Source organism: Dendrobates tinctorius, unplaced genomic scaffold (genome assembly GCF_039654945.1).
Source record: "Dendrobates tinctorius isolate UK_male_01 unplaced genomic scaffold, ASM3965494v1 ptg000031l, whole genome shotgun sequence".
NCBI classification, from domain to species: Eukaryota; Metazoa; Chordata; class Amphibia; order Anura; family Dendrobatidae; genus Dendrobates; species Dendrobates tinctorius.
Window position 1 is genome coordinate 23,796,575 of NW_027361699.1, and position 15,165 is coordinate 23,811,739.

Here is a 15,165-nt window from a genome sequence, read left to right on the forward strand (position 1 = left end):
AATTTACACTGTTATACAAGCTGTGCACTGACTACTTTACATTGTACCAAAGTGTCATGTCTTCAGTGTTGTCCCATGATAAAGGTATAATAAAATATTTACAAAAATGTGAGAGTTGTACGGTATATCACTTTTGTGGTGAGATACTGTATATGTAAGTGCCAGCAGCTGAGTCCCCCTTATGTTCTTGCCTTTACTTTCTTCTTGCACAGACCGAGACAGGATGTTTCTATATTGGACCTGAGTAGCATAAGTGACAATTATCACTCTAAGTAACTGCAGTGGAAAACAGATATTCATGGCTGCTTACCTGAATGTTCTTTCATTTAGCCTAGTATTTCAGCTAATTAAAAAGTATTGATAATCATGTCATTTGAATTGTATACTCCATTAAATAAATTTGGTACCTTTCAAGAATTCTTGAATTCCAATCACTCTTATGCCCATATTACTGATCCTCTGCAGTTGTAATGCAGCCACATTTGGGGTTTCCCACAGATCTCTATATCTTTGTCTTCAGTGATGAGTCTAGTGATGAGCGAGAGTGCTCAGATAAGGTGTCATCGGAGCACGCTCAAGTGCTAATAGAGTATCTTCTTTTTTTAAATCAGATAATTTTTATTAACAAGATTCAAAATGTCATTGCACACAATTGTGTCCAAAAAAGGAGCAAAGACATATTTACAAACATTTGTAAAACCAATCCCCCATTTCCCTCCCTCCACCCCCCCTCCCTTAGATCCTCAATAGCCAATAATGAGACATTAGCATCCATTACTTATACGTTTAAACAGCATCCCTCCGGAATCAGTTTCTCTCCACCCATGGTTTCCAAAGTGATTCAAAAGATTTCACACTTTTCCTTTTCTTATAAATATCCTTTTCCATTTTAACAACCACATCAGACTGTCTATAAAATTCCCCCAGAGTCGGCGGCTCTCCACTCAACCAGTGTCTGGCAATCAATTTACGTGCAACATACAATAATCTAGCTATGGCCAGTTTATGATGATTTTGAACTTGGATCTCCTCTACATACCCCAAAATGCATACCACAGGGTCCCATGCGATTGTACATCCATACGATTTCCCAATTGCTTCTCCCACCTCCACCCAGTATGCATTCAGTCTCGTACATTGCCATAACATATGCAGAATCCCCGCTCCCTCAGAACGACACCTAGGACATTCAGAAGTCTGTCTCAACCCTGCCCTATAAAGCCTATCTGGAGTTCTATATACTCTGTGAAGTACATAGTATTGTGAAAGTCTACTAGGCTCACTTAATGATAACTGAGGAATATATGCCATGATATCTTCCCATATATCCTCCTCTATCCTTCCCACTTCTTCCTCCCATTTCTCTTTTGCTTTAATGGGAAATCTATTAAGAAAGCTATGTAATAAATCCCTGTAAATATTTGAAACTACCCCCTTCGTTCCACCTACCGCACATACATAGTCCACCAGAATATCTCTACAAATTTTCATATCAACCATTTTACTCTGCGCCTGATAGGCATGTCTCAGCTGTCCATATTGAAACCTACTGGTCTCCCGCAACCCATAACTCCCCTGCAGTGTCTCAAAGGACAATAACCCCCGTTCGTCCTGTATCTGATCCACATATAGTATACCTAGTGATATCCAATTTTTAAATTCCCCCATTTTAACAAATTCAGGCAATACTTCATTGTTCCAAATTGGGGAGAGATTTGTTAATGCTCCCACTTCTCTTGTCCTTTTAGTAGCCTCCCAAACTCTGTGGATTAGCATCAAAGTAGGATAGGTCCCACCCAACTTCCCAAAATTCCCTGCCTCCAGACCTTGAACCAATGGGTCCCTTCCCACCAACCAAACCATAATCCTTTGAACCGAACCCAGTCCTTTCTCCTCACTCCATCCCCTTAACTGCTGACCCTGTGCCGCCAAAAAATAAATCCAGGGATTCGGAAGAGCCAATCCCCCCCCCATCTTTAGGCCTCTGCATGAGCTCCAGTCTGATTCTTGGCTGTTTTTTCCCCCATATCAGGTCTCGAAATATAGAGTTGTTAATAGAGTATCTTCAGCGTGCTCGAATACTATGTTCCTGTCCCTGCGGCCGCATGTCTCACTGCTATTCGACAGCAGCAGCACATGCATGGATTGCCTGTTTGTTAGGCGAGACATGCAACCACGAACCACGGCGACTCAAACATAGTATTAGAGCACGCCGAAGATACTCTATTAGCACTCAAGTGTGCTCTGATAACACCTTATACGAGCACGCTCGCTCATCACTATTCCGTGTTGGCATGGACATGTCAGTCTGCAGCTAATCACTGTCTGCAGCAATCGTGTATCATCAAAATGTCATCACTAGAGGCTAGGAAAGAGAAACAAATGAAGGCCCAAGAAGCGGCAGAGGATGGGCATTATTGAGTTTGGCATGATACCATTTTAAGCTTTCGTTCAATATATGCAATAAACTGGAAAACCCACTTACATTGAAGTTAAAAACATGATCTCATATGAAGGTGAAGTAGCCACATTATACAGACATCGCAGCATGAAATGAACGTAGATCAGGAAAGCACACAATGGCTTAGTGAATAATTACAAACTTTTACTTTGTGTTTTCTTTTCAAGGTATTCTTCAGCAGAAGTGCGAAAAAATGTCACACTTCATGGCACTGGGTTCTTACAACAACGAAGCCTCAGTACACCCATGCCATCTGCCCTCCAGCTAGTAAGTATCACAGTTAAAATTCTTGTACTATGTATGATTGACAGTCTGACAGGTTTACATACAATAGGGGACTTAATAAACAGAACTTTTACACCAAGCCAAACAGTAAATGACAATTACATGAAATGTATCCTTCAGGCATAATCTGCCTATATAGAAATCCATAACTACCAAAGTTCAGGCATAGCGGGGGGCTCCGCAGCTTAAGGACCATTTCCGATTGCTAGTAATCATAGGCAATAATGAAGAGGAAGAGTGAAGATGAACGAAAAACAATAGATTAGATAAGATAATCTGAATGATGTCGGAAGTATGTAAAAAGCAATGGGGACATTGCACATCACAATAGATAGTAAGAAAAAAACTAAATAAGTATTAATAGTTAAAATGAAATAGTAATACCATGCCTGATTCTGCCCGCATGACTTTACTTGTCAGTGTTTGATGGTCTCTAACTCAATTCTGGGTATCTACACTGCATGTCCTTTTATATTCTACCTCAGTCCATTGGGCGCTGCTGTATTGTGCTGGGCACCTGCGATCCTCTGTATTACCTCTTCTCCTCCTCATAGATCTCATGTGTGGTCTGTTTTTTTGGCATCTGTCACGACGTACCGCTATTTGCTGTAACGGGAAGGTTCAGAAATTGACCATCAAATCAGTGTTGTGTTTTTGTGATTGTTTTTTTGCGGATATAAGCCTCTGCTACCACAATTCTTTGTTGGATCACATTCGGCATGTTGACCGCAGTCACCTACAACACTGTTCCCACCGTATGCAGTACCAGTCAACTGGCAGGGAAGGATTCTATGGCCCTCATTCATTTCTTAAAGTAGTCTGGTAAAATGTAAGCTGAGCTTTGATTGGTTGAAAGATGGGCCCTATAAGTATTATCCCATTCAAACCTGAGTGCAACAGGGGTCTGCTTTTCGCGGCCCACCCTGTATAACTTATGTGACAGCTTCCCTTATGGCCACTGTTTGCTGGGACCAGTTGACTCCAAGTAGCTTGTTGAGAGATAATGGATAGTACTCCCGGGGCTAGCTGTATCATTATAGGAAAGGGGTAGCTAAAGATATCACTGTATCGTCATACATGCTGTAGGAGCGCCTGGCCTGGGCCGCTGCAGTGTCCTGGGCCCCTTTAAGTGCCTGCTAAATCATTCACATAATCATAGAGATGGGCAATAAGAGAATATGGTGGTGGGCAGATGGAGACAATATTGCTAGGGAGAATGCAGTGCAAATGGTAGGAAGTGTTCTGTTTGGGCCTGTTCACACATTGTGTTTTTCCAGCAGTTTTATAGCACTAGGAAATATTCCTGAAAGCTCATGCACATGCTGCTTATTTTCAAATCTGAAACATATCAATTATTTCAGCGTTTTTTGCATCTCTATTCACACATTCTAATAAAACTAAAGCGCATGTAAAAATGCACATATTTTATCCAGTGTTTTTCCGGTCAACACTCCAGTATTTGCAGCAGAATAATCTGCTGAACATGTGCACAGAGCCCTTAGGGAAGAAAAGAGGAATATAATCGCTATTGCTGCATGTCTGTATGATGGCATAAGAATAGTGATGTCTCAGATGCCGGATCATTGTACGGCTGTTGATGTCATAGTGAGCAACTTCCTACCATTGAGCACGTTTTGTGTTTTTGCAAGTTTTGTGTTTTTTATTGTCTCAAATACCCATTTAATGCAATTTAGTTAATTAAAAATCATACAATGGGATTTTCTAGTTTTTAAATTTAGAATCTGTCTCTCATAGTTGAAGTGTACCTACGATAAAAATTAGACCTGTCCATTATTTGTAGGTGGGAAAATTTGCAAAATCGACAGTGCATCAAGTACTTATTTTCCACAGTGTGTCCAGTATATTGTTATAATGGGCAATATCAATAACGTGTTGATGTCACACACCCATGATACTACTGTAAGGACTGCCCACGTTTCCCTCTTGAAGAGACAAGTTTATTGTTGTAAAATGTTATGTGATGCAACGTGAACTGTGATGTATAGTGTGACTTGTGATGTACATTAAAGGTGTTGGCTATACTGTTAGTGTGTGTAGTTTGACCATAGGGACATTTAGAGTTAATGGTTGGGACTAGCCCAAGGTGAAAGGGTCTGGGTTGCAAAGAAAGTGACAATTTCTTGTGAGAGAGGCAGCTAGGGCTTGGAGTGCATAGCGAGTGGACTAAAAGGTCCAAGGTGAGCCGTGAGCATTGCTGCATTCTGGGGTGACCCCAAGTGAAAGGAGACTGAGTAAAGGGGATGGCGAGATCCAGAGCAGAAGTAATCAAGACAGAGTGACCTTCTATAGATGGGTCCTGGGAGAAGACGTCTAGCCACATGGCCTAGAGTTCACAGCTTGCAAGGTAACAAGCCTAGACAGGACTGAGTACGAGAGACAAATAGATTGTACCAGGCTGAAACTCTAAAGCGTCAGAGAGCTTGAAGCTAAGTTCGGCCATACTGGCACCTAAGGAGAAAAAAGACACGGAACCGCGGAGCGAGCAAGGGGTTCTTGTTAAGCAGGACTGTAAAGTTGAGCTGAGTCGTGGTGAAGTAGTGAGAATATAGTGGATACAGAGGACAAGTAGAGAGAGTAAAGAGGAAAGGAGAACAATAGAGAAACGAAGGAAGGAAACTGTGTGGAAAATGCTTCGAGTTGTAAAGGAAACGCTCATAAGACTGTGTACCCTCTATCTCTTGTATATATTCCCTGCCAAGTTCCCGTTCAGTAAAAGGTTTATTTTCAAACTAGATGGAGGCCCGATGCTATCGCATCGGGAGGGCAGTAATGCCGCGATGGGGGCAGGCTTTGCTACATTGAGAATCTCTCCCCCCATGTGCTCACCCACCTATCCACTCTCTCTTTCCCAATGTGCTGAGTGACTTCTCCCATCTGTGCTCTCTTCTTTGACCTGTCTACCCCATGTGCTATCTGCCTTGTCTGCTGTCTCTCTCCTTCCTGTGCTGTGTTCTCCCCTCATGTGCTGTCCCGTTTAAGCTGTCTCCCCCTGTGCTTTGTCTCTCTCACCCCTGTGCGCTTTCTCTCTGCTGTAATGTCAGTATAGTCTTTTGCTTCCTCCCCTGCCCAGGAGATGTGGTATGCTCCGTACACAGTCAGACATACTCACCTCTGTGTTTGACCGTGTACAGAACATACCACAGCTCCTGGGCAGGGGTGGAAGCAAAAGACAATACTGACATTACAGCAGGAGATCGCAGAGGATACATTTTGTAACGTAAAATATTTTTTAAAAACAGTCAGTGAAATATTTTACCTCACAAAATGAATCTTCTGTGATCCCCTGCTGTAATGTCAGTATTGTCTTTTTGCTTCCTCCCCTGCCCAGAAGGTGTGGTATGCTCCGTACACAGTCAATTTTTAAAATTAATCCCTTAGTGACCGCCGATACACCTTTTAACGGCAGTATTTAAGTGTACATAAACCACAGCGCCGCTAATTCACGGCGCTGTGGAGAAAGTGAATAGCGCCCCCCAGTGTCGGATTTTCTCCGGGGTCTTGGCTGCCGGGGGTAGCCGAGACCCCTGAGAACATGAATCGGTCAGTTTTTACCGACCCCGCTTTTGCGATCGCCGTTATTAACCCTATAACCGCGACCGCAAAAAAAAAGAAGCAGCGATTGTGCATTAAATTTCTCTTTCCTCTGATGTGATTGCACATCAGAGGAGAGAGAACTAGGGTCTCCGATCCCCCCCTCGGTACCTCTCCGTGGTCCAGGGTCCCCTCCCGGTGCTCCTGCATCCCGCAGGCGTCCTCCAGTGGGCGCCGCCATCTTGGATCCGGAGAAAATGCGCAGTGCGCCCGCCGGGAATCTGCAGGCTCCGGCTGGCAGATTCCATTCATTCATTTTGATCACGATAATAAACTATCATCGTGATCAAAATAAACAAAATAGTACATAATCCCCCCGTTTATCACCCCCTTAGTTAGGCCACATAACAAAATAAAGAAAATATTTTTTTTTCCAGTTTTTCATTAGGGTTAGGGCTAGGGTTAGGGTTGGGCTAGGGTTAGGGCTAGGGTTAGGGTTGGACTAGGGTTAGCGCTATGGCTCGGGTTAGAATTAGGGTTAGGGCGAACTAGGATTAGGGTTAGGATTAGGGTTGGGATTAGGGATAAGGGTGTGTTGGGGTTAGGATTGGAGCAAGAATTGAGGGTTTCCACTATTTACCAACTTTGGGGGTCTAAAAATTGGGTCTAAAAAAAAAAATCACTTTTGTGGAAATAAAAAAGACTTTTTATTTTCACGGCTCTGCGTTTATAAACTTCTGTGAAGAGCTTGGGGGTTCAAAGTGCTCACCACACAGCTAGATAAGTTTCGTAGGGGGTCTAATTTCCAAAGTGGGGTCACATGTGGGGGGTTTCCACTGTTTAGGTACATCAGGGGCTCTGCAAACGCAACATGACGCCCGCAGACCATTCCATCGAAGTCTGCATTCCAAAATGGCTCTCCTTCCCTTCCGAGCTCTCCCATGCGCCCAAACAGTGGTTCCCCCCCACATATGGGGTATCGGCGTACTCAGGACAAATCGCACAACAACTGTGGGGGTATGATTTCTCCTGTTACCCTTGTAAAAATAAAAATTTTGGGGCGAAAAGATCATTTTTGTGGAAAAAAAATGGATTTTTTATTTTCACGGCTCTACTTTCTAAACTTCTGTGAAGCACTTGAAGGTTCAAAGTGCTCACCACACATCTAGATAAGTTCCTTAATGGGTCTAGTTTCCAAAATGGGGTCACTTGTTGGAGGTTTCCACTGTTTAGGCACATTAAGGGCTCTCCGAACGCAACATGGCATCCGATCTCAATTCCAGCCAATTCTGCATTGAAAAAGTCAAACAGCGCTCCATCCCTTGCGAGCTCTGCCGTGTGCTGAAAGAATGGTTTACCCCCACATATGGGGTATCGGCGTATTCAGGAGAAATTGTACAACAAATTTTGTGGTTGATTTTCTCTTTTAACACTTGTGAAAATAAAAAAAATTGGTTCTAAAGTAAATTTTTTGCAAAAAAAAGTTAAATGTTAATTTTTTCCTTACACATTGCTTTAGTTCCTGTGAAGCACTTAAAGGGTTAATAAACTTCTTGAATGTGGTTTTGAGCACCTTGAGGGGTCTAGTTTTTAGAATGGTGCCACTTTTGGGTATTTTCTGTCATCTACATCCCTCAAAATGACTTTAAATATGATGTGGTCCCTAAAAAAAATGGTTTTGTAAATTTTGTTGTAAAAATGAGAAATCGCTGGTCAACTTTTAACCCTTATAACTTCCTAACAAAAAAAAATTTTGCTTCCAAAATTGTGGTGATGTAAAGTAGACATGTGGGAAATGTTATTTATTAAGAAATTTGTGTGACACATCTCTCTGATTTAAGGGGATAAAAATTTAAAGTTTTAAAATTGCAAAATGTTCAAAATTTTCGTCATATTTCCGTTTTTTTCATAAATAAACACAAGACTTATCGAAGAAATTTTACCACTAACGTGAAGTAAAATATGCCATGAAAAAAACAGTCTCATCAGCGGGATCCATTAAAGCGTTCCAGAGTTATAACCTCATAAAGGGACAGTGGTCAGAATTGTAAAAATTGGCCCGGTCATTAAGCTGCAAACTAGCTCTGTCGCTAAGGGGTTAACTTTAGTTCGTGGAAAAACCCCTTAAATGTGACCGACTTCCTCTGCCTGTAGACATGTCGCGCATCTGCCGCCGGGATCAGCCGAATGATTCACTGCACCTGTGCGTAATTCGCGCAGGCGCAGTAAATCAGACCGCCGCCATCTCTGTGCAGACAGATAGCGGCAGTCACATTAAAACTTTGCATGCACAAAGATGGCGGCAGTCAGTGAATCAATCATCTGATCCCGGCGGCAGCGTGTTCGCGACGATGTTCCACTGGTGGTACCGCGCAAGAGGCTGTGTGAGTGTGAGTGAGTGTGTGTTTGTGGTGCGTATGGCGTATAGAGTGTGTGTGTGTGGTGTGACGGTGTTCTGCTGGTGGTACCGCGCAATAGGCTGGTACCAGCAGCAGTTTCCGTATTGAGGTACCCATCACTTGGGTGTCCCAATATGGCGGTCGGTGAACTTCCTCCGCTTGGAATTCTGGGATACGGTGACATCTGGACAGAACAGGAAATGAAAACATTACAAGGCAATTATATAAATAGATGGTGGTGGTCTTCTCCAAACTGTCCAAAACCTGGTTCTGGCAAACCAGCAACATCAGTTACATGCGGCATACACAGGTGTAGTGCCCTCACAGCACAAGTGCACACACCCAGCCAGGATCGCTCTGTGCCACGTTACACTACAATTCATTCTAATACCAAATTATTTCTTACTGACACTTTGGGGGTTAAGTGGTACATCATTAATGCCAAAAGAACTCAAGATATAGTGTATCACAGTTGGCACTTCAAGTTCAGCATACAGAATTATACCACGCTGCATGCCAGCCTTTAGGAATTATAAGCAGATGTTCATTATAAAGACAACATTGTCAGACTCATAACTATGAAACTAATGTGTATATAATTTTCAAATTTTCTTCTACAGTATGTCCTGGTTCTTACCTGACATTTCAACTTTGGAGAATCTGGTGACGGATTAATTAAGGTGTTTATGCCAGAAATGTGATTTAAAAAAACTAAAAAAGTCACCGTATTTTTATGCACCAGCATTTGCCGTTTACAGGCTGATCCCAGCCAGCTACGCGAATATTGGCATAGCCCAGGGGGGTGTCTATACCCGCCTGTCAAACCATGATAAGTTACACCACTTTGGTGATATACAGTTGTGCTCAAAAGTTTACATACCCCGGCAGAATTTTTTCTTTCTTGGCCTTTTTTTCAGAGAATATGAATGATAACACCAAAACTTTTTCTCCACTCTTGGTTAGTGGTTGGATGAAGACATTTATTGTCAAACTACTGTGTTTCACTTTTTAAATCATAATGATAACCCAAAACATGCAAATGACCCCGATCAAAAGTTTACACACCCTGGTGATTTTAACCTGATAATATGGTCAGAAGTTGACACAAATAGGTTTGACTGGCTAATAAAGGTAACATCCTCTCCTGTGACCTGTTTGCTTTTAATCAGTGTGTTTGCATAAAAGCTGAGCGAGTTTCTGGGATCCAGACAGACTCTTGCATCTTTCATCCAGCCACTGACGATTCTGGATTGTGAGTCATGGGGAAAGCAAAAGAATTGTCAACGGATCTACAGGAAAAGGTACTTGAACTGTATAAAACAGGAAAGGGATACGAAAAGATATCCAAGGAATTGATAATGGCAGTCAGCAGTGTTCAAACTGTGATTAACAAATGGAAAATCAGGGGCTCTGTAAAAACAAAACCACTGTCAGGTAAACCAACAAAGATTTCGTCCACAACTGCCAGGAAAATTGTTTGGGATGCAAAGAAAAACCCACAATTAACATCAGCTGTAATACTTGACTCTCTGAAACCTAGCATTATGGCTGTTTCAAGTTGCACAATAAGGAGGCACTTAAAGAAAAATGGGCTGCATGGTCGAGTCACCAGAAGAAAGCCATAGCTGCGCAAACGCCACAAAGTATCTCACCTACAATACGCAAAACAGCACAGAGACAAGCCTCAAAACTTCTGGAACAAGGTAATTTGGAATGATTACACCAAAATTTAACTTTTTTGGCCACAACCATAAACGTTGCATTTGAAGAGAGGTCAACAAGGCCAATGATGAAAGGAACACCATTCCTACTGTAAAGTTCCGAGATGGATTGCTGATGTTTTGGGGATGCGAGCGCTACAAAGGCACAGGAAACTTGGTCAAAGTTGAAGGAAAGCACGTTATCAGCAAATAATGGAGGCAAATTTGCAATCATCAGCACGGAAGCTGCACATGGGACGTACTTGGACGTTCCAACATGACACAATGATCCAAAACACAAGGCCAAGTCGACCTGTCATTGGCTACAGCAGAACAAAGTGAAGGTTCTGGAGTGGCCTTCTCAATCTCCTGACCTCAATATCATTGAGCCACTCTGAGGAGATCTCAAGCTCGCAGTTCATGCTAGACAGCCCAGGAATTTACAGGAACTGGAGGCTTTATGCCCAGAAGAGTGGGAGCTTTACCATCTGAGAAAATAAAAAACCTCATGCACAGCTACCACAAAAGACTTCAAGCTGTCATTGATGTTAGAGGGGGCAATACACGGTATTAAGAAATGGGGTATGTAAACTTTTGATCAGGGTCATTTGGATGTTTTGGGTTGTCATTACAATTTAAAAATAGGAAACACAGTAGTTTGACAATAAATGGCTTCACCCAGCTACTAACTATGAGTGGAGAAAAAGTTTTGGTGTTATCATTCATATTATCTGAAAAAATCCCAAGAAAGCAAAAATTCTGCCTGGGTATGTAAACTTTTGAGCACAACTGTAGGTGACAGAGGCTGAGCAAGGCAGCGTTGAATAATCTCATGGATTGCCCTGTGCTCCCCCACAGCTCTCTGCTTCTCCTCTCACTTGTAATTTTGTCAGAGGAGAGATAGAGATCCGCTGTCACAAATTTAAAAAAAGTGTAACGTAAAACAAACAAACAACAAGAAACTCCACATACATTTTATGGAATGTTTCATTTTTACAAACTTACTCTCATCCTTAGGCTAGAGTTAGTATTAGGCATAAAGTTGGTTAAGGTGTTGGGACTAAAGTAATAAAGTAGTTACATTAGAAAAAGTTTTTGAACAGTATCAACATATAACTTTTATTTGTCAAATTTTATGTCATATTTCAGCAAAAACCATAAAAAAATAGAGGACCAAAGGGCAAACTATAATTACATCAGTATTTTTGTAAAATACTATATTTGTGCATGGGGGGAAAAGGGATTCAATGCTGATAGTCCACTGCCTAGGGGAGGCAAAATACTTGCCTTTCCCCGGGTGCTGCCAACCTACAGTTGTGGCCAAAAGTATTGACACCCCTGCAATTCTGTCAGATAATACTCAGTTTCTTCCTGAAAATGATTGCAAACACAAATTCTTTGCTATTATTATCTTCACTTAATTTGTCTTAAATGCTATTGTTGAGATATAAACAGTTTTCTTTTGTTTACAGCTTGTTGCCTAGGTGACTGACCACCACTGCTCTCTAGCTTGTAAGCACTGCGCTTGAAGTTGGCTGAGATTAGGAGATAACAGCGTGCTCCAGCTTCAACACAGTGCTTACAAGCAGAAGCTGAATAGAAAAGCGCTTGTAAGCACTGTTTAAGTTCTGTTGTGTAGTGGTCAATCTGAAGACAACAAGCTGCTATCAAATGTAATGTATTAATATCTCAAGAGCTGTTGAAAATTTTAATGAGTAGTAAATTGCAAAATTGCTTGTATTTGTTCCGACAATATCCATCTATGAAATGGGAATAACCCTTTAAGGGAATGGGTGTAGTTTATTTTATTTTAATTATATAAAACGTGTGTAAAACTGAAATACTATTTTTGCTCTTTTCTTTTTTTTAAATGTTATAGCTACTTATTTTTTGTTTTTTGGAGGGCAGCCATTTTGGCGACACCTACTCCCTTTCTGCATTGGATACATGTAGTGTATAGCATTGTGTGAAAGGAATGTCTCGCTTGTTCTCAGTTCTCAAATGTTGGTTTGTTTCCTTTTTTATATAGAAGAACTGCACATCTCGAATGTTTGAATAAAAGGATAAAGTGTGGCTGGAAAGGCTTTGTACTATGCTCTGTACAGAGCTGCATACATCTGGACCATACAAAGGCTGAGTGCTTGGTAGAATTTACTAGATTTACTATAAAGGCATAAAAACTCCAAATCTGGCCTTCCTCCTTCTGTATATCAGTGAGCTTATGACGGGCTACGTTGATGTCTGTTAGTGCAGGCACTTCCTTCTTCAGATATTGTGGTGGCAAGCTGGCTTCCTTTCTCTGCTCGCTTGTGGTATATTTTCAATATGAGTCAAACCATCAGTGTTTTCACTATAGTCTTCTCATCAGTTTCCTCACGCAGCCATTTTGAAGGACACCTGTCGTGAGTCTGTATGCGAATGAGCCGCTTCTCGGAGAGGTATGTCAACATATCGGCCAGTTAATAAGGTTGCTTTACGCAATCGTCTTAGTTGCAGATGTGTTCCCATAGAGGGACGTTCTCCTTCCATCATTCGCTGAGTGAACGTGGATTTGAGAATAGATTCACACAGTTAAGTGCGTTTTCTGAGTGGTTCCTGTAATTTGCTTCAGATTGTTTTGTCCTGTTTGTTGCGTCATCAGAAGTCTGTTGTCTTTATCCATGTGGAATAATGTTTTGCTTTGCATTATTTTATGCGTATGTACAGGTAATTAGGAGTTATCTCACTGCCTTCTCTGGTGTCAGCATCTAAAGGACGATGATATGAACTCAGGTTTCTAAAATCCCAGGCAAATTTTTTTTAAAATGGCAATTTTAGACTTTTTATGCTATGTTCACCCTTCAATGTATGCAGTGGGAACATCAAATGTATTTTTAGACCTCTTCCCACCCACTAAAAGTCAAAGGAGTTTTGGCCTTTGTCAGGGGTGCTCTGACTTTTGATTAGTGTATATTGGAATTTTCCATGAAGTGACATTTAGGAAAAATAGTAAAAAATAAAAATGTATAAGTGACGTGTTACCATATGCCTGTGGCATACTTTAGACTCTTTCATCAGAGATACACATTGGAAAATCCTCCTGTTGTATAACTCGGACAGAAGGCCTGAATGCATTGCTAACAGAAACATATTATGGTACAATTCTTTTCTGTTTCCGTAGCCTCCGTTTTACGACGCTGTGGATCCAGTAGATTTTGAAAACTATCTAATGACACTTATCAACAGCCACAATCATGAGCTTCTTCAAGATCTTGGTGATTTCCCTGAAGATGATCTGGAACTTGTAGCTAAACCCAAAGACTGTAGAACACTTCAGCCTTCTCTACCTGAAGATGGGTATGTCTGTGGGAGACCAGTGGTGGAATGACCATTTACTGTAGGACATTGTTCACATGATATAACACTTAGATATTTGCATATTGTCATCACTTTGGTATTTATACTGGAAGTGTATTAATAATTGAAGAACTGGCCTTTACATTTCAACCTTGTCAGTAGGGAATGTTCCTACACAATCTTGGGCTGGGTACACATCGCGCTCCACAGTCGTTTGATGGCTTCTGTCCAGGGCTGTTATCTGAATCCCTGACAAACAAAATTCAGATGTTCCCCTTATGGAGCCATTCATTACAATGAAACAAATTGACTATTTGTGCTTCTTTGCAGTGGTTTCTGTCTTTTAACAGAGGCACAAGAGCATAGTTGATCACCATCTTGTGCCTGTCAAAAAAGATGGAGACCACAGCAAAGGAGCACAAACGAGATAAATAATAAGTTGATTCGTTTCTCCGTTAAGCCAAGTTCATACAACCATATTTTCGGTCTTCTGTGAAAAAAATTGACAGCACTCAGAACAATGTTAATAAATTTGGTTGTTCAGGTGTTCGTTTTTTTTGCAGTATGCTTTGCCCTACTGCGGGCAAAACCGAAAAGCCAGACTGCGCACGCGCCGGTTAACTAAGCCCCGGAACACAGCAAAATACTTCTGGGGCTTAGTTAACCGGCGTATGCGCATTCCGGCTTTTCGGCTTTGCCCGCAGTTGGGCAAAGCATACTGCGCGTGCGCTAGCTATGAATGCTTAGCGCACGCGCAAAAATGGCGTACACCTACTCCAATTCAGCAATAACCTGCGGACGGCGGGCAAGGATGGGGAGGCGGCACACATCGGGAACACCGCCCATCGGACCGGACTGACCTCGTTTTCATCGCCTGCCAAAGGGTAGGTGACAGATTCCCTTTAAGCCTCATGTTACATCATTCTTTAATGCTGTACGTATAACTCAAATTCAATGTGGAAGGCAAAAAAACCCACCTTTTATTATACTCATCTGTGGGGTGGTCCAGTCCAATAGGCGTCACTGGTCTTGGTCCGATACCTCCTTCTGTTTTTCACAGTATCCCGCTTCATGCTTTTGCGCAGTGAGGCCATGTGCACACGATGCATTTTTCCTGCGGATCCGCACGCTGCAGATCCGCAAAGTGATTTACAGTACAATGTAAATCAATGAAAAAAAAAAAACACTGTGCAGACGCTGCTGTTTTTTCAGCGCGGTTTTTGTGCGGTACAAAAAATGTAGCATGTCATTTCTTTTGTGTGGTTTTCCACCTGCTCCATTCTCCAAATCCACAGGGGGAAAACCGCAGTGGAAAACCGCACAAAAACCGCTGAAAAAACGCAATGAAAAAGGAAGAAATCCGCAGGAAAAATGCAGGTCATTTGACCTGCGGAATTCTTCAAATCTGCGCGGAAAAATCCGCAGGAGGAAA

At 41.9% G+C, this 15,165-nt stretch overlaps 1 protein-coding gene across 4 annotated transcripts in view; it reads left to right on the forward strand.

Moving 5' to 3' along the window:
• Positions 1-15,165, forward strand: part of DOCK8 (dedicator of cytokinesis 8) — a 268,625-nt gene that overhangs the window by 42,703 nt on the left and 210,757 nt on the right. For 3 of the 4 annotated variants that reach the window (XR_012231574.1, XM_073572263.1, XM_073572264.1), the window contains exons 2-3: positions 2,629-2,728; positions 13,558-13,733. Coding sequence is in view for 3 of the 4 variants with exons in the window: in XM_073572263.1 (XP_073428364.1) it covers positions 2,629-2,728; positions 13,558-13,733 (276 nt within the window). In the remaining variant the exon portion in view is untranslated. Of the gene's footprint in view, positions 1-2,628; positions 2,729-12,780; positions 12,836-13,557; positions 13,734-15,165 lie in introns of those variants that run through there. The other variant, XM_073572265.1, reaches the window with a different exon arrangement.